The 19,681-nt window shown below is 48.5% G+C and overlaps 1 protein-coding gene across 1 annotated transcript in view; it reads right to left on the reverse strand.

Annotated features, from left to right (window-relative positions):
* Positions 1–8,348: 8,348 nt before the first annotated feature.
* LOC135050275 (transmembrane protein 131-like) overlaps positions 8,349–19,681 on the reverse strand; it is a 40,795-nt gene continuing 29,462 nt past the window's right edge. Inside the window, exons 3-4 of the mRNA XM_063956660.1 lie at positions 8,525–8,568; positions 8,349–8,352 (exon numbers count right to left, since the gene is read on the reverse strand). Of these exons, the coding sequence (XP_063812730.1) occupies positions 8,349–8,352; positions 8,525–8,568 (48 nt within the window). The remainder of the gene's footprint in view (positions 8,353–8,524; positions 8,569–19,681) is intronic.

Below are 19,681 nucleotides of genomic sequence, written 5' to 3' on the forward strand. Positions count from 1 at the left end.
CATATACGGTGATAATGTTGAGCTGTCACGTCCTTTCTAGCCTTTATCAGCGTAGGAATTACCTCATCTGGAATGCCTTTTTCCGCTAGGATCCGGCGTACAACCGCCATGCCGTCAAACGCAGCCGCGGTAAGTCTTGGAACAGACAGGGCCCTTGTTGCAACAAGTCCTGTCTTAGAGGAAGAGGCCACGAGTCCTCTGTGAGCATTTCTTGCAGATCAGGATACCAAGTCCTTCTTGGCCAATCCGGAACAATGAGTATTGTTCTCACTCCTCTTTTTCTTATGGGTATGAGAGGAAGAGGAGAAAATACATAGACCGACTGGAACACCCACGGTGTCACCAGTGCGTCCACAGCTATCGCCTGAGGGTCTCATGACCTGGCGCAATACCTCTGTAGCTTTTTGTTAAGGCGGGATGCCATCATGTCCACCTGTGGCAGTTCCCACCGACTTGCAATCTGCGTGAAGACTTCTTGATGAAGTCCCCTCTCTTGGGTGGAGGTTGTGCCTGCTGAGGAAGTCTGCTTCCCAGTTGTCCACTCTCGGGATGAACACTGCTGACAGTGCGCTTACGTGATTCTCCGCCCAGCGAAGAATTCTGGTGGCTTCTGACTGAATCAGAACCGGTTGGTCGTGAAGTAGGGTCTCCGCTTGACGTAGGGCGTTGTATACGGCCCTTAGTTCCAGGATGTTGATGTGAAGGCAAGTCTCCTGACTTGACCACAGACCTTGGAAATTTCTTCCCTGTGTGACTGCTCCCCACCCTCGGAGGCTTGCATCCGTGGTCACCAAGACCCAGTCCTGAATGCCGAATCTGCGGCCCTCGAGAAGGTGAGCACTCTGCAGCCACCACAGGAGAGACACCCTGGCCCTGGGGGATAGGGTGATTAACCGATGCATCTGAAGATGTGATCCGGACCACTTGTCCAGTAAGTCCCATTGAAAGGTCCTCGCATAGAACCTGCCAAAGGGAATGGCCTCGTATGATGCCACCATCCTTCCCAGGACTCGAGTGCAGTGATGCACTGACACCTGTTTTGGTTTTAATAGGTTCCTGACCAGTGTCATGAGCTCCTGAGCTCTCTCTATCGGGAGATAAACCCTTTTCTGGTCTGTGTCTAGAATCATGCCTAGGAAAGGCAGATGAGCCGTAGGAACCAACTGCGACTTTGGAATATATAGAATCCAGCCGTGTTGCCGTTACACTTCCAGAGAAAGTGATACGCTGTTCAGCAACTGCTCTCTTGATCTCGCTTTTATGAGGAGATCGTCCCAGTACGGGATAATTGTGACACCTTGCTTCCGCAGGAGCACCATCATTTCCGCCATTACCTTGGTGAAGATTCTCGGGGCCGTGGAGAGACCAAACGGCAACGTCTGAAATTGGTAATGACAATCCTGTACCGCAAATCTGAGGTACGCCTGATGAGGTGGATAAATGGGGACATGAAGGTATGCATCCTTTATGTCCAGAGACACCATAAAATCTCCCCCTTTCAGGCTTGCGATGACCGCTCTTAGCGATTCCATCTTGAACTTGAACCTTTTCAGGCATATGGGTCTGACCGAACCATCCGGTTTCGGGACTACAACATGGTCGAATAATAACTCCCTCCTTGTTGAAGGAGGGGAACCTTGACCACCACCTGTTGAAGATACAATTTGTGAATTGCAGTTAACACTATTTCCCTCTCGTGGGGGGAAGCCAGCAGGGCCGTCGGTGAGGGGGCATCTCCTCAAAGTCCAGCTTGTATCCCTGAGATACAATATCTATTGCCCAGGGATCCAACTGGGAGTGAACCCACTTGTGGCTGAAATTACGAAGACATGCCCCCACCGGGCCTAGCTCCGCCTGTGGAGCCCCAGCGACATGCGGTGGATTTTGTGGAGGCCGGGGAGTACTTCTGTTCCTGGGAACTAGCTGTGTTGTGCAGCTTCTTTCCTCTGCCCCTGCCTCTGGCAAGAAAGGACGCACCTCGGACTTTCTTGTTTCTTTGTGATCGAAAGGCTGCATTTGATAATGTCGTGCTGTCCTAGGCTGTGCAGGAATATAAGGCAAAAGATCAGAATTACCAGCTATAGCTGTGGAGACCAGGTCCAAGATCCATTCTCCACACAATCCTCAGCCTTCCATATGCCTCTTAAGTCGGCATCACCGGTCCATTGCATATTCTACATGACACGTCAAGCAGAAATAGACATAGCGTTGACTGTAGAACCCAGTAGACTAATGGTCTCTTTGGGCATGTTTTTGTTTTAATATATATATATATATATATATATATATATATATATACACACACCTATCTTAAGACAGCATCTTTAATATATATATTATATATATATATATATATATATATATATATACACACATATATACACATACATACTAGGGTCTCAATCTCTGCTGATAAGGTACCGGTCCACGCTGCTACAGCGCTATACACCCATGCCGACACAATCGCCGGTCTGAGTAGTGTACCAGAATGTGCACGCTATCTGCAGGATCCCTGAGGATAGCTGTTAAGTCAGGGCTACCTTTTGGGCAAATGTGACACCCTAGGGGAATATTCCCATCGTATCCTGGCCCTAGTAGGGGAAGGATACTCCCTGAGAATTCTTTGTGGGAAACTGCAGTCTCTTGTCTGGAGATTCCCGCTCTTTTTCATCATGAGAGGAGGGAAATTTACCTCAGCTTTCTTCCCCTTAAACATGTGTACCCTTGTGTCAGGGACAGATGAGTCATCACTGATATGCAAATCATCTTTTATTACAATAATCATATATTGAATACTTTCCTGCCATTTTGGCTGTAACTTTGCATTATCGTAGTCGACACTGGAGTCAGACTCCGTGTCGATATCAGTGTCTATTATTTTGGATAGTGAGCATTGAGAGACTCTGAAGGTCTCTGCGACATAGGGACAGACATGGGTAGATTCCCTGTCTGTTCTCTAATCTTTTGTGCAATAAATTCACCTTGGCACTTGATTACACATATCCAAACAGGTATCGGCGTTGTCGACGGAGACACCCCTCACACACACATTTGCTCCATCTCCTCCTTAGGGGAGCCTTTTCCCTCAGACATGTCGACACACACGTACCGACACACCACACACTCAGGGAATGCTCATCTGAAGACAATTCCCCCACAAGGCCCTTTGGAGAGACAGAGAGAGAGTATGCCAGCACACACCCCAGCGCTATTAACCCAGGAATAACAGTAACTTTATGTTAACCCAGTAGCTGCTGTTTATATTGATTTTTGCGCCTAATTATGTGCCCCCCCCCCCCCCCCCTCTCTTTTTACCCTCTTCTACCGTGTATCTGCAGGGGAGAGGCTGGGGAGCTTCCTCTCAGCGGTGCTGTGGAGAAAAAACATGGCGCTGGTGAGTGCTGAGGAAGAAGCCCCGCCCCCTCTACGGCGGGCTTCTGTCCCGCTTAAATATACATTTTCTTGGCGGGGGCTCATACATATATACAGTCCCCAAATGTATATATGTGTACTTTTGCCAAAAGAGGTCCATATGCTGCCCAGGGCGCCGCGCCGCCCTGGGCAGCATATGGACCTCTTTTGGCAAAAGTACACATATCTTGATGAAGTCCCCACTCTCCTGGATGGAGATCGTGTCTGCTGAGGAAGTCTGCTTCCCAGTTGTCCACTCCCGGAATGAAGACAGCCGACAGAGCGCTCACGTGATTTTCCACCCAGCGAAGAATCCTGGTGGCTTCCGCCATCGCGACTCTGCTTCTTGTCCCGCCTTGGCGGTTCACATGAGCCACTGCTGTGACATTGTCTGATTGAATCAGAACCGGTAGGTTTCGAAGAAGACTCTCCGTTTGTCGAAGGCCGTTGTATATGGCCCTGAGTTCCAACACATTGATGTGTAGACATGACTCCTGGTCTGACCAAAGTCCCTGAAAATTTCTTCCTTGTGTGACTGCTCCCCATCCTCGGAGGCTCGCGTCCGTGGTAACCAGGATCCAATCCTGAATTCCGAATCTGCGACCCTCCAGTAGGTGAGCACTTTGCAACCACCACAGGAGAGACACCCAGGCCCCTGGGGACAGAGGATGTAAGTGTAGATGGGACCCGGACCACTTGTCCAGAAGGTCCCATTGAAAAGTCCTTGCATGGAACCTTCCGAATGGAATGGCCTCGTAGGCCGCCACCATCTTTCCCAGAACTCGAGTGCACTGGTGAACAGACACCCTTTTCGGTTTCAGCAGGTCTCTGATCATGTTCTGGATGTCCTGGGCTTTCTCCATTGGAAGGAAGACCTTCATTTGTTCCGTATCCAGTATCGTACCTAGGAACGGTAATCGAGTTGTCGGAATCAACTGTGACTTCGGTAGATTTCGAATCCAACCGTGTTGCTGGAGCACTCTCAGAGAGAGCGCCACACTGCTCAGCAATTTCTACCTTGATCTCGCTTTTATCAGGAGATCGTCCAAGTATGGGATAATTGTGACTCCATGCTTGCGCAGGACCACAATCATTTCCGCCATTATCTTGGTGAAAATCCTCGGGGCCGTGGAAAGTCCAAAAGGCAACATCTGAAATTGGTAATGACAATCCTGTACAGCGAATCTCAGGAATTCTTGATGGGGGGGATATATGGGGACATGAAGGTACGCATCCTTTATGTCCAGAGACACCATAAACTCCCCCTCCTCCATATTGGCTATTATCGCTCTGAGCGATTCCATTTTGAATTTGAATCTTTTTATGTACAGGTTTAGGGATTTCAGATTCAAGATAGGTCTGACCGAACCGTCCGGTTTCGGGACCACAAAGAGGGTTGAGTAGTAACCTCTTCCCTGCTGGTTCATGGGAACCCTGATTATTACTTGCTGTATACACAGCGTTTGAATTGCAGCTAACACTACATCCCGTTCAGACGTGGAAACTGGTAGGGCCGACTTGAAAAATCGGCGCAGGGGCACCTCTTCGAATTCCAGTTTGTAACCCCGGGAAACTATTTCTAACACCCAGGGATTCAGGTCTGAGCTGACACAGACCTGGCTGAAAAGTCGAAGACGTGCGCCCACCGGTGCGGACTCCCTCAGGGGAGTCCCGGCGTCATGCTGTGGGTTTTGGAGTAGCCGGGGAGGACTTTTGTTCCTGGGCGCCTGCCGAAGCAGGTGCTCTTTTGCCTCTGCCCTTACCTCTGGCAAGGAAGGAGGATCCCCGACCTCTTCTGGACTTGTGCGACCGAAAGGACTGCATCTGATAGGGTGGCATTTTCTTTTGCTGTTGGGGAATATATGGTAAAAAATTTGATTTACCTGCTGTAGCTGTGGAAACCAGGTCCGTCAGCCCATCCCCAAACAATACATCACCCTTATAGGGTAGTACTTCCATATGCTTTTTGGAATCCGCATCACCCGTCCATTGGCGAGTCCATAAGGATCGTCTCGCTGAGATCGACATGGCATTGGCCCTAGAAGCCAGCAATCCAATGTCTCTTTGAGCATCCCTCATAAATAAGACTGCGTCTTTTATATGGGCTATAATTAAGAATATAGTATCCTTATCCATATTATCAAAATTATCTGTCAGCTCATCTGCCCAAGCTGCAACTGCGCTACACACCCATGCCGACGCAATCGTCGGTCGTAGTACAGCACCCGTATGAGAATAAATACACTTTAAGGTAGTTTCTTGCCTGCGATCTGCAGGGTCCTTAAGGGCAGCTGTGTCAGGAGACGGTAGCGCCACCTTCTTGGACAAGCGCGTCAGGGCCTTGTCCACAGTGGGAGGTGATTCCCAAATCTCCCCCCTGTCCTGTTTAGGGAAGGGGTATGCCATATAAATTCTTTTGGGGATCTGCGGCCTCTTCTCCAGAGTCTCCCAAGCTTTTATAAAGAATTCATTTAATTCATGAGATGTGGGAAAATTAATAATCTGTTTCTTTTCCTTCAACATGTGTACCCTTGTGTCGGGGACCGAGGGTTCATCCTCAATATGCAAGACATCCCTAATTGCCACAATCATACACTGAATGGTTTTAGTCACCCTAGGGTGCAATTTTACTTCGTCATAGTAGACACTGGAATCAGAGTCCGTGTCGGTAGTAGTGTCTTGTGTTAAGGGACGTTTTTGAGACCCCGACGGGCCCTGTGAATCGGTCCAATCCGAGGATTGACCCCCTGATGTTCCCCTTAATTCAGCCTTATCAAGCCTCTCATGTAAAGATGTCACACTTGCATTTAACCTATGCCACATGCTCATCCAATCCTGAGTCGGCACCAGCGACGGGGACACACCACTCATTTGCTCCACCTCCTCCTTGGAGAAGCCTTCCGCTTAAGACATATCGACACACACTTACAGACACCCCACACACACAGGGAGTTACCTATAAGGGGACAAAACCCCAACCAGGCCCTTAGGGGAGACAGAGAGAGAGAATGCCAGCCCACACCCAGCGCCCAAACACTGGAATATATGACCAGATAGCGCTTTTATATATTTATAATGTTAATCTCCACTCACTGCGTCGCCAATGTGCCCCCCTCCTCTTTTTTCCAGCCTGTGAAGCTCAGCAGGGGAGAGAACAGGGAGCCAGCGTTTTCTCATGCAGCCTCTGTGGAGAAAATGGCGCTGTTTAGTGCCGAGGATCAAGCCCCGCCCACCCGACGGCGGGCTTCGGTCCCCTAATGATATTGTAAGAAAATGGCGGGGGTCCGTGGATTTACTGTCCCACAGCCTAATCCAACATATTTATGCCCACATTGAGGTTTATTGCTGCCCAGGGCGCCCCCCCCCCCTGCGCCCTGCACCTTACAGTGCCTTTTGTGTGAGACTGGGAGCAATGGCGCGCAGCTTACCGCTGTGCGCTTACCTCATGAAGAGCTGATGTCTTCTGCCGCCTGAAGTCTTTTCCTCAATACTCACCCGGCTTCTATCTTCGGCATCTGTGAGGAGGACGGCGGCGCGGCTCCGGGACGAACCCCAGGTGAGGCCTGTGTTCCGACTCCCTCTGGAGCTAATGGTGTCCAGTAGCCTAGAAGCAGTGCCCAACCTTACAAGCCAGCTCTGCTTCTTTCTCCTCAGTCCCACGATGCAGGGAGCCTGTTGCCAACAGGACTCCCTGAAAATAAAAAACCTAACAAAATTCTTTAAAACAGCAAACTCTTGAGAGCTCACTGCTTTGTACCCTTTCTCCTCTGGGCACAGAATCTAACTGAGGTCTGGAGGAGGGGCATAGAGGGAGGATCCAGTGCACACCCATAGTCAAAGTTCTTTTAGGTGCCCTATCTCCTGCGGAGCCAGTCTATACCCCATGGTCCTTACGGAGTCCCCAGCATCCTCTAGGACGTAAGAGAAACAGAGAGGCACTCAATCCAAGATACATGAAGTCCAGTGTGACGTTTCTACAGTCTGTGTTGATTTGGGGAGCCATGTCATCTGCTGGTGTTGGTCCACTGTGCTTTAAGTCCAGAGTCAACGCAGCCATCTACCAGAACATTTTAGAGCACTTCATGCTTCCTTCAGCAGACAAGCTTTATGGAGATGCGGACTTCATTTTCCAGCAGGACTTGGCACCTGCCCACACTAGCAAAAGTACCAAAACCTGGTTTAATGACCATGGGATTACAGTGCTGAATTGGCCAGCAAACTCGCCTGACCTGAACCCCATAGAGAATCTATGGGGCATTGCCAAGAGAAAGATGAGAGACATGAGACTGAACAATACAGAAGAGCTGAAGGCCGCTATTGAAGCATCCTGGTCTTCCATAACGGGTTCACTACGATATGCCGGCGGTCGGGCTCCCGGTGACCAGCATACCGGCGCCGGGAGCCCGACCGCCGGCTTACCGACAGTGTGGCGAGCGCAAATGAGCCCGCCGCGCTACGCGCGCCACACTATTTTATTCTCCCTCCAGGGGGGTCGTGGACCCCCACGAGGGAGAATAAGTGTCGGTATGCTGGTCGCCGGGAGCCCGACCGCCGACATACTGAAGACCACCCTTCCATAACACCTCAGAAGTGCCACAGGCTGATAGAATCCATGCCACGCCGCATTGAGGCAGTAATTTATGCAAAAGGGGCCCAAACCAAGTACTGAGTACATATGCATGATTATACTTTTCAGAGGGCCGACATTTCTGTATTTAAAATCCTTTTTTTTTATTGATTTTATGTAATATTCAAATTTTCTGAGATTTTGGATTTGGGGTTTTCTTAAGCTATAAGTGACAATCATCAAAATTCTAACAAATAAAGACTTAAAATATCTCACTTTGCATGTAATGAGCCTATATAATATATTAGTGTAGATAAGATAAATTACTGAAATAAATGAACTTTTACACAATATTCTAATTTTCTGAGTTTCACCTGTAGGTAAAGAGCAAATTTCACTGATGGCACCAGTTAAGTCTATAGTTAAATTATACCACAAAACAAGTATTTATCAGTCATAGAACAGTTTACAGAACTCAGCTGTCAAGTTAATTCACATTTATTAGTTGCAGACTGACAAGAGGAATAAAACTACACAGATACTTACTTTTGTTGCTGCAAATGTTCCTCTGTGTTCTGATCGGAATCAGTCTGAAAAGACAACACAAAGACTGTAAGCATTGCCTTATAGACTAAATCACAAAAAGTCACATGAACTTCATATATAGGCGTATGGGTCGTTGGAGAGACACAACTTAGGTTGACAGTCATAAGGTTGACCATGGAAGGTCGACATGCATTAGGTTGACAAGGACAATAAGTCGACATGGTCATTAGGTCGACATATACTAGGTCAACATGGAAAAATGTCGACATGAGGTTTTTGGTGTCGTTTTCTCCGTAAAGTGACAGGGAACCCAAATTAGTGCACTGTGGCCCCTCGCATGGCTCGCTTCACTCTGCACAGATTACCATTCCGATCGTAGTCCATGTGGATCGTTAAGTATGAAAAAATCCCCCCCCAAAAAAACAACTCATGTCGACCTAATGGCCATGTCGACCTAATGCATGTCGATCTAAGTTGTGTCAACCTAACGACCGTAACCCATATATAGGTATACTGTATAATAAAAAAACTAGACAACTGCCAAATAACCATATTGTAACAATTAGTTATAAAGCATCGGCATATTGCGTTGCACTTTACAACTGGGAACAATATAGAAAATAAAATAAGAATTTACTCACCGGTAATTCTATTTCTCGTAGTCCGTAGTGGATGCTGGGAACTCCGTAAGGACCATGGGGAATAGCGGGCTCCGAAGGAGGCTGTGCACTCTAAAAAGAATTATGACTACCTGGTGTGCACTGGCTCCTCCCACTATGACCCTCCTCCAAGCCTCAGTTAGGACACTGTGCCCGGACGAGCTGACATAATAAGGAAGGATTTTGAATCCCGGGTAAGACTCATACCAGCCACACCCATCACACCGTACAACTCGTGATACTATATCCAATTTTACAGCATGAAAACAACAGAGCCTCTCAAAAGATGGCTCAACAATAACCCTTTAGTTAACAATAACTATTCACAAGTATTGCAGACAATCCGCACTTGGGATGGGCGCCCAGCATCCACTACGGACTACGAGAAATAGAATTACCGGTGAGTAAATTCTTATTTTCTCTGACGTCCTAGTGGATGCTGGGAACTCCGTAAGGACCATGGGGATTATACCAAAGCTCCCAAACGGGCGGGAGAGTGCGGGTGACTCTGCAGCACCGAATGAGAGAACTCCAGGTCCTCCTCAGCCAGGGTATCAAATTTGTAAAATTTTGCAAACGTGTTTGCCCCTGACCAAGTAGCAGCTCGGCAAAGTTGTAAAGCCGAGACCCCTCGGGCAGCCGCCCAAGATGAGCCCACCTTCCTTGTGGAATGGGCATTTACAGATTTTGGCTGTGGCAGGCCTGCCACAGAATGTGCAAGCTGAATTGTACTACAAATCCAGCGAGCAATAGTCTGCTTAGAAGCAGGAGCACCCAGCTTGTTGGGTGCATACAGGATAAACAGCGAGTCAGATTTTCTGACTCCAGCCGTCCTGGAAACATATTTTCAGGGCCCTGACAACATCTAGCAACTTGGAGTCCTCCAAATCCCTAGTAGCCGCAGGCACCACAATAGGCTGGTTCAGGTGAAACGCTGACACCACCTTAGGGAGAAACTGGGGACGAGTCCTCAATTCTGCCCTATCCATATGGAAAATCAGATAAGGGCTTTTACATGATAAAGCCGCCAATTCTGACACTCGCCTGGCTGAAGCCAAGGCCAATAACATGACCACTTTCCACGTGAGATATTTCAGATCCACGGTTTTTAGTGGCTCAAACCAATGTGATTTTAAGAAACTCAACACCACGTTGAGATCCCAAGGTGCCACAGGAGGCACAAACGGGGGCTGAATATGCAGCACTCCTTTCACAAACGTCTGAACTTCAGGTACTGAAGCTAGTTCTTTTTGAAAGAAAATCGACAGAGCAGAGATCTGTACTTTAATGGAGCCTAGTTTTAGGTAGAGATGAGCGGGTTCGGTTTCTTTGAATCCGAACCCGCACGAACTTCACTTTTTTTTTCACGGGTCCGAGCGACTCGGATCTTCCCGCCTTGCTCGGTTAACCCGAGCGCGCCCGAACGTCATCATGACGCTGTCGGATTCTCGCGAGACTCGGATTCTATATAAGGAGCCGCGCGTCGCCGCCATTTTCACACGTGCATTGAGATTGATAGGGAGAGGACGTGGCTGGCGTCCTCTCCATTTAGATTAGATTTAGAAGAGAGAGAGAGATTGCTGTGATACTGTAGATTAGAAGAGAGTGCAGAGTGCAGACAGAGTTTAGTGACTGACGACCACAGTGACCAGTGACCACCAGAGACAGTGCAGTTGTTTGTTTTATTTAATATATCCGTTCTCTGCCTGAAAAAAACGATACACAGTCACACAGTGACTCAGTCTGTGTGCACTGCTCAGCCCAGTGTGCTGCACATCAATGTATTGTATATAAAGCTTATAATTGTGGGGGAGACTGGGGAGCACTGCAGGTTGTTATAGCAGGAGCCAGGAGTACATGATAAATAATATTATATTAAAATTAAACAGTGCACACTTTTGCTGCAGGAGTGCCACTGCCAGTGTGACTAGTGGTGACCAGTGCCTGACCACCAGTATATTAGTAGTATTGTATACTATCTCTTTATCAACCAGTCTATATTAGCAGCAGAGACAGTACAGTGCGGTAGTTCACGGCTGTGGCTACCTCTGTGTCGGCACTCGGCAGGCAGTCCGTCCATCCATAATTGTATTATATACCACCTAACCGTGGTTTTTTTTTTCTTTCTTTATACCGTCGTCATAGTCATACTAGTTGTTACGAGTATACTACTATCTCTTTATCAACCAGTGTACAGTGCGGTAGTTCACGGCTGTGGCTACCTCTGTGTCGGAACTCGGCAGGCAGTCCGTCCATCCATAATTGTATTATAATATATATACCACCTAACCGTGGTTTTTTTTTCGTTCTTTATACCGTCGTCATACTAGTTGTTACGAGTATACTACTATCTCTTTATCAACCAGTGTACAGTGCGGTAGTTCACGGCTGTGGCTACCTCTGTGTCGGCACTCGGCAGGCAGTCCGTCCAACCATAATTGTATTATATACCACCTAACCGTGGTTTTTTTTTCATTCTTTATACCGTCGTCATACTAGTTGTTACGAGTATACTACTATCTCTTTATCAACCAGTGTACAGTGCGGTAGTTCACGGCTGTGGCTACCTCTGTGTCGGCACTCGGCAGGCAGTCCGTCCAACCATAATTGTATTATATACCACCTAACCATGGTTTTTTTTTCATTCTTTATACCGTCGTCATACTAGTTGTTACGAGTATACTACTATCTCTTTATCAACCAGTGTACAGTGCGGTAGTTCACGGCTGTGGCTACCTCTGTGTCGGCACTCGGCAGCCCGTCCATAATTGTATATACCAGTGACCTAACCGTGGTTTTTTTTTCTTTCTTTATACATACATACTAGTTACGAGTATACTATCTCTTTATCAACCAGTCTATATATTAGCAGCAGACACAGTACAGTGCGGTAGTTCACGGCTGTGGCTACCTCTGTGTCGGCACTCGGCAGCCCGTCCATAATTGTATATACCACCTAACCGTGGTTTTTTTTTCTTTCTTTATACATACATACTAGTTACGAGTATACTATCTCTTTATCAACCAGTCTATATATTAGCAGCAGACACAGTACAGTGCGGTAGTTCACGGCTGTGGCTACCTCTGTGTCGGCACTCGGCAGCCCGTCCATAATTGTATATACCACCTAACCGTGGTTTTTTTTTCTTTCTTTATACATACATACATACTAGTTACGAGTACACTATCTCTTTATCAACCAGTCTATATATTAGCAGCAGACACAGTACAGTGCGGTAGTTCATGGCTGTGGCTACCTCTGTGTCGGCACTCGGCAGCCCGTCCATAATTGTATACTAGTATCCAATCCATCCATCTGCATTGTTTACCTGAGGTGCCTTTTAGTTGTGCCTATTAAAATATGGAGAACAAAAATGTTGAGGTTCCAAAATTAGGGAAAGATCAAGATCCACTTCCACCTCGTGCTGAAGCTGCTGCCACTAGTCATGGCCGAGACGATGAAATGCCAGCAACGTCGTCTGCCAAGGCCGATGCCCAATGGCATAGTACAGAGCATGTCAAAACCAAAACACCAAATATCAGTAAAAAAAGGACTCCAAAACCTAAAATAAAATTGTCGGAGGAGAAGCGTAAACTTGCCAATATGCCATTTACCACACGGAGTGGCAAGGAACGGCTGAGGCCCTGGCCTATGTTCATGGCTAGTGGTTCAGCTTCACATGAGGATGGAAGCACTCAGCCTCTCGCTAGAAAACTGAAAAGACTCAAGCTGGCAAAAGCACCGCAAAGAACTGTGCGTTCTTTGAAATCCCAAATCCACAAGGAGAGTCCAATTGTGTCGGTTGCGATGCCTGACCTTCCCAACACTGGACGTGAAGAGCATGCGCCTTCCACCATTTGCACGCCCCCTGCAAGTGCTGGAAGGAGCACCCGCAGTCCAGTTCCTGATAGTCAGATTGAAGATGTCAGTGTTGAAGTACACCAGGATGAGGAGGATATGGGTGTTGCTGGCGCTGGGGAGGAAATTGACCAGGAGGATTCTGATGGTGAGGTGGTTTGTTTAAGTCAGGCACCCGGGGAGACACCTGTTGTCCGTGGGAGGAATATGGCCGTTGACATGCCAGGTGAAAATACCAAAAAAATCAGCTCTTCGGTGTGGAGGTATTTCACCAGAAATGCGGACAACAGGTGTCAAGCCGTGTGTTCCCTTTGTCAAGCTGTAATAAGTAGGGGTAAGGACGTTAACCACCTCGGAACATCCTCCCTTATACGTCACCTGCAGCGCATTCATAATAAGTCAGTGACAAGTTCAAAAACTTTGGGTGACAGCGGAAGCAGTCCACTGACCAGTAAATCCCTTCCTCTTGTAACCAAGCTCACGCAAACCACCCCACCAACTCCCTCAGTGTCAATTTCCTCCTTCCCCAGGAATGCCAATAGTCCTGCAGGCCATGTCACTGGCAAGTCTGACGAGTCCTCTCCTGCCTGGGATTCCTCCGATGCATCCTTGCGTGTAACGCCTACTGCTGCTGGCGCTGCTGTTGTTGCCGCTGGGAGTCGATGGTCATCCCAGAGGGGAAGTCGTAAGCCCACTTGTACTACTTCCAGTAAGCAATTGACTGTTCAACAGTCCTTTGCGAGGAAGATGAAATATCACAGCAGTCATCCTACTGCAAAGCGGATAACTGAGTCCTTGACAACTATGTTGGTGTTAGACGTGCGTCCGGTATCCGCCGTTAGTTCACAGGGAACTAGACAATTTATTGAGGCAGTGTGCCCCCGTTACCAAATACCATCTAGGTTCCACTTCTCTAGGCAGGCGATACCGAGAATGTACACGGACGTCAGAAAAAGACTCACCAGTCTCCTAAAAAATGCAGTTGTACCCAATGTCCACTTAACCACGGACATGTGGACAAGTGGAGCAGGGCAGGGTCAGGACTATATGACTGTGACAGCCCACTGGGTAGATGTATGGACTCCCGCCGCAAGAACAGCAGCGGCGGCACCAGTAGCAGCATCTCGCAAACGCCAACTCTTTCCTAGGCAGGCTACGCTTTGTATCACCGCTTTCCAGAATACGCACACAGCTGAAAACCTCTTACGGCAACTGAGGAAGATCATCGCGGAATGGCTTACCCCAATTGGACTCTCCTGTGGATTTGTGGCATCGGACAACGCCAGCAATATTGTGTGTGCATTAAATATGGGCAAATTCCAGCACGTCCCATGTTTTGCACATACCTTGAATTTGGTGGTGCAGAATTTTTTTAAAAACGACAGTGGCGTGCAAGAGATGCTGTCGGTGGCCAGAAAAATTGCGGGACACTTTCGGCGTACAGGCACCACGTACAGAAGACTGGAGCACCACCAAAAACTACTGAACCTGCCCTGCCATCATCTGAAGCAAGAAGTGGTAACGAGGTGGAATACAACCCTCTATATGCTTCAGAGGTTGGAGGAGCAGCAAAAGGCCATTCAAGCCTATACAATTGAGCACGATATAGGAGATGGAATGCACCTGTCTCAAGTGCAGTGGAGAATGATTTCAACGTTGTGCAAGGTTCTGATGCCCTTTGAACTTGCCACACGTGAAGTCAGTTCAGACACTGCCAGCCTGAGTCAGGTCATTCCCCTCATCAGGCTTTTGCAGAAGAAGCTGGAGGCATTGAAGAAGGAGCTAAAAGGGAGCGATTCCGCTAGGCATGTGGGACTTGTGGATGCAGCCCTTAATTCGCTTAACAAGGATTCACGGGTGGTCAATCTGTTGAAATCAGAGCACTACATTTTGGCCACCGTGCTCGATCCTAGATTTAAAGCCTACCTTGGATCTCTCTTTCCGGCAGACACAGGTCTGCTGGGGTTGAAAGACCTGCTGGTGACAAAATTGTCAAGTCAAGCGGAACGCGACCTGTCAACATCTCCTCCTTCACATTCTCCCGCAACTGGGGGTGCGAGGAAAAGGCTCAGAATTCCGAGCCCACCCGCTGGCGGTGATGCAGGGCAGTCTGGAGCGACTGCTGATGCCGACATCTGGTCCGGACTGAAGGACCTGACAACGATTACGGACATGTCGTCTACTGTCACTGCATATGATTCTCTCAACATTGATAGAATGGTGGAGGATTATATGAGTGACCGCATCCAAGTAGGCACGTCACACAGTCCGTACTTATACTGGCAGGAAAAAGAGGCAATTTGGAGGCCCTTGCACAAACTGGCTTTATTCTACCTAAGTTGCCCTCCCACAAGTGTGTACTCCGAAAGAGTGTTTAGTGCCGCCGCTCACCTTGTCAGCAATCGGCGTACGAGGTTACATCCAGAAAATGTGGAGAAGATGATGTTCATTAAAATGAATTATAATCAATTCCTCCGCGGAGACATTGACCAGCAGCAATTGCCTCCACAAAGTACACAGGGAGCTGAGATGGTGGATTCCAGTGGGGACGAATTGATAATCTGTGAGGAGGGGGATGTACACGGTGATATATCGGAGGGTGAAGATGAGGTGGACATCTTGCCTCTGTAGAGCCAGTTTGTGCAAGGAGAGATTAATTGCTTCTTTTTTGGGGGGGGTCCAAACCAACCAGTCATATCAGTCACAGTCGTGTGGCAGACCCTGTCACTGAAATGATGGGTTGGTTAAAGTGTGCATGTCCTGTTTTGTTTATACAACATAAGGGTGGGTGGGAGGGCCCAAGGATAATTCCATCTTGCACCTCTTTTTTCTTTTCTTTTTCTTTGCATCATGTGCTGATTGGGGAGGGTTTTTTGGAAGGGACATCCTGCGTGACACTGCAGTGCCACTCCTAGATGGGCCCGGTGTTTGTGTCGGCCACTAGGGTCGCTAATTTTACTCACACAGTCAGCTACCTCATTGCGCCTCTTTTTTTCTTTGCGTCATGTGCTGTTTGGGGAGGGTTTTTTGGAAGGGACATCCTGCGTGACACTGCAGTGCCACTCCTAGATGGGCCCGGTGTTTGTGTCGGCCACTAGGGTCGCTAATCTTACTCACACAGCTACCTCATTGCGCCTCTTTTTTTCTTTGCGTCATGTGCTGTTTGGGGAGGGTTTTTTGGAAGGGCCATCCTGCGTGACACTGCAGTGCCACTCCTAGATGGGCCCGGTGTTTGTGTCGGCCACTAGGGTCGCTAATCTTACTCACACAGTCAGCTACCTCATTGCGCCTCTTTTTTTCTTTGCGTCATGTGCTGTTTGGGGAGGGTTTTTTGGAAGGGCCATCCTGCGTGACACTGCAGTGCCACTCCTAGATGGGCCCGGTGTTTGTGTCGGCCACTAGGGTCGCTAATCTTACTCACACAGCTACCTCATTGCGCCTCTTTTTTTCTTTGCGTCATGTGCTGTTTGGGGAGGGTTTTTTGGAAGGGACATCCTGCGTGACACTGCAGTGCCACTCCTAGATGGGCCCGGTGTTTGTGTCGGCCACTAGGGTCGCTTATCTTACTCACACAGCGACCTCGGTGCAAATTTTAGGACTAAAAATAATATTGTGAGGTGTGAGGTATTCAGAATAGACTGAAAATGAGTGTAAATTACGGTTTTTGAGGTTAATAATACTTTGGGATCAAAATGACCCCCAAATTCTATGATTTAAGCTGTTTTTTAGTGTTTTTGGAAAAAAACACCCGAATCCAAAACACACCCGAATCCGACAAAAATAATTCGGTGAGGTTTTGCCAAAACGCGTTCGAACCCAAAACACGGCCGCGGAACCGAACCCAAAACCAAAACACAAAACCCGAAAAATTTCAGGCGCTCATCTCTAGTTTTAGGCCCATATTCACTCCTGCTTGCAGGAAATGCAGAAATCGACCTAGTTGAAATTCCTCTGTTGGGGCCTTTTCGGCCTCGCACCATGCAACATATTTCCGCCATATGCGGTGATAATGATTTGCCGTAACATCTTTCCTGGCTTTAATAAGCGTAGGAATGACTTCTTCCGGAATACCTTTTTCCTTCAGGATCCGGCGTTCAACCGCCATGCCGTCAAACGCAGCCGCGGTAAGTCTTGGAACAGACAGGGCCCCTGCTGTAGCAGGTCTTGTCTGAGCGGCAGAGGCCACGGGTCCTCTGAGATCATGTCTTGAAGTTCCGGGTACCACGCTCGTCTTGGCCAATCCGGAACCACGAGAATTGTGTTTACTCCTCGCTTTCTTATTATTCTCAATACCTTCGGTATGAGAGGCAGAGGAGGGAACACATAAACCGACTGGTACACCCACGGTGTCACTAGAGCGTCCACAGCTATCGCCTGAGGGTCCCTTGACCTGGCGCAATATCTTTTTAACTTTTTGTTGAGGCGGGACGCCATCATGTCCACCTGTGGTTTTTCCCAACGGTTTACCAGCATCTGGAAGACTTCTGGATGAAGTCCCCACTCTCCCGGGTGGAGGTCGTGTCTGCTGAGGAAGTCTGCTTCCCAGTTGTCCACTCCCGGAATGAACACTGCTGACAGTGCTAGTACATGATTCTCCGCCCATCGGAGAATTCTTGTGGCTTCTGCCATTGCCATCCTGCTTCTTGTGCCGCCCTGTCGATTTACATGGGCGACTGCCGTGATGTTGTCTGACTGGATCAGCACCGGCTGGTGTAGGAGCAGGGATTTTGCTTGACTTAGGGCATTGTAAATGGCCCTTAGTTCCAGAATATTTATGTGAAGGGAAGTCTCCTGACTCGACCATAGTCCTTGGAAGTTTCTTCCCCGTGTGACTGCCCCCCAGCCTCGAAGGCTGGCATCCGTGGTCACCAGGACCCAGTCCTGTATGCCGAACCTGCGGCCCTCTAGAAGATGGGCACTCTGCAGCCACCACAGTAGAGACACCCTGGTTCTTGGAGACAGGGTTATTAAGCGATGCATCTGAAGATGCGATCCGGACCATTTGTCCAACAGGTCCCACTGAAAGATTCTGGCATGGAACCTGCCGAAGGGAATTGCTTCGTAAGAAGCTACCATCTTTCCCAGAACCCGCGTGCAGTGATGCACCGATACCTGTTTTGGTTTCAGGAGGTCTCTGACTAGAGATGACAACTCCCTGGCTTTCTCCTCCGGGAGAAACACTTTTTTCTGGACTGTATCCAGAATCACACCCAGGAACAGTAGACGTGTCGTCGGAACCAGCTGTGACTTTGGGATATTCAGAATCCAGCCGTGCTGGTGCAGCACTTCCAGAGATAGTGCTACTCCCACCAACAACTGTTCCTTGGACCTCGCCTTTATTAGGAGATCGTCCAAGTACGGGATAATTAAAACTCCCTTTTTTCGAAGGAGTATCATCATTTCCGCCATAACCTTGGTAAATACCCTCGGTGCCGTGGACAGTCCAAACGGCAGCGTCTGGAATTGGTAATGGCAATCCTGTACCACAAATCTGAGGTACTCCTGATGAGGATGGTAAATGGGGACATGCAAGTAAGCATCCTTGATGTCCAGGGATACCATGTAATCCCCCTCCTCCAGGCTTGCAATAACCGCCCTGAGCGATTCCATCTTGAACTTGAATTTTTTTATGTATGTGTTCAAGGATTTCAAATTTAGAATGGGTCTCACCGAACCGTCCGGTTTCGGCACCACAAATAGTGTGGAATAGTAACCCCGGCCTTGTTGAAGTAGGGGTACCTTGATTATCACCTGCTGGGAATACAGCTTGTGAATTGCCGCTAGCACCGCCTCCCTGTCCGAGGGAGCAATCGGCAAGGCAGATTTTAGGAACCGGTGGGGTGGAGACGCCTCGAATTCCAGTTTGTACCCTTGAGATACTATTTGAAGGATCCAGGGATCCACCTGTGAGCGAGCCCACTGATCGCTGAAATTCTTGAGGCGGCCCCCCACCGTACCTGGCTCCGCCTGTGGAGCCCCACCGTCATGCGGCGGGCTTGGAAGAAGAAGCTGGGGAGGACTTTTGCTCCTGGGAACCTGCTGTTTGTTGCAGCCTTTTTCCCCTACCTCTGCCTCTGGACAGAAAAGACCCGCCTTTTCCACGCTTGTTTTTCTGGGTCCGAAAGGACTGAACCTGATAAAATGGCGTCTTCTTAGGCTGTGAGGGGACATGGGGTAAAAATGCTGACTTCCCAGACGTTGCTGTGGAAACTAGGTCCGAGAGACCATCCCCAAATAATTCTTCACCCTTATAAGGCAAAACTTTCATGTGCCTTTTAGAATCTGCATCTCCTGTCCACTGGCGAGTCCATAAGCCTCTCCTAGCAGAAATGGACAATGCACTTACTTTTGATGCCAGCCGGCAGATTTCCCTCTGTGCATCTCTCATATATAAGACTGAGTCTTTGATATGGTCTATGGTTAACAGGATCGTGTCTCTGTCTAGTGTGTCAATATTTTCTGACAGTTTATCTGACCACGCAGCGGCAGCACTGCACATCCATGCTGACGCAATAGCTGGCCTAAGTATAATGCCTGAGTGTGTGTATACAGACTTCAGGATCGCCTCCTGCTTTCTATCAGCAGGTTCCTTGAGGGCGGCCGTATCCGGAGACGGTAGTGCCACCTTTTTAGACAAAC

Source organism: Pseudophryne corroboree, chromosome 1 (genome assembly GCF_028390025.1).
Source record: "Pseudophryne corroboree isolate aPseCor3 chromosome 1, aPseCor3.hap2, whole genome shotgun sequence".
In the NCBI taxonomy this organism is placed as follows: Eukaryota; Metazoa; Chordata; class Amphibia; order Anura; family Myobatrachidae; genus Pseudophryne; species Pseudophryne corroboree.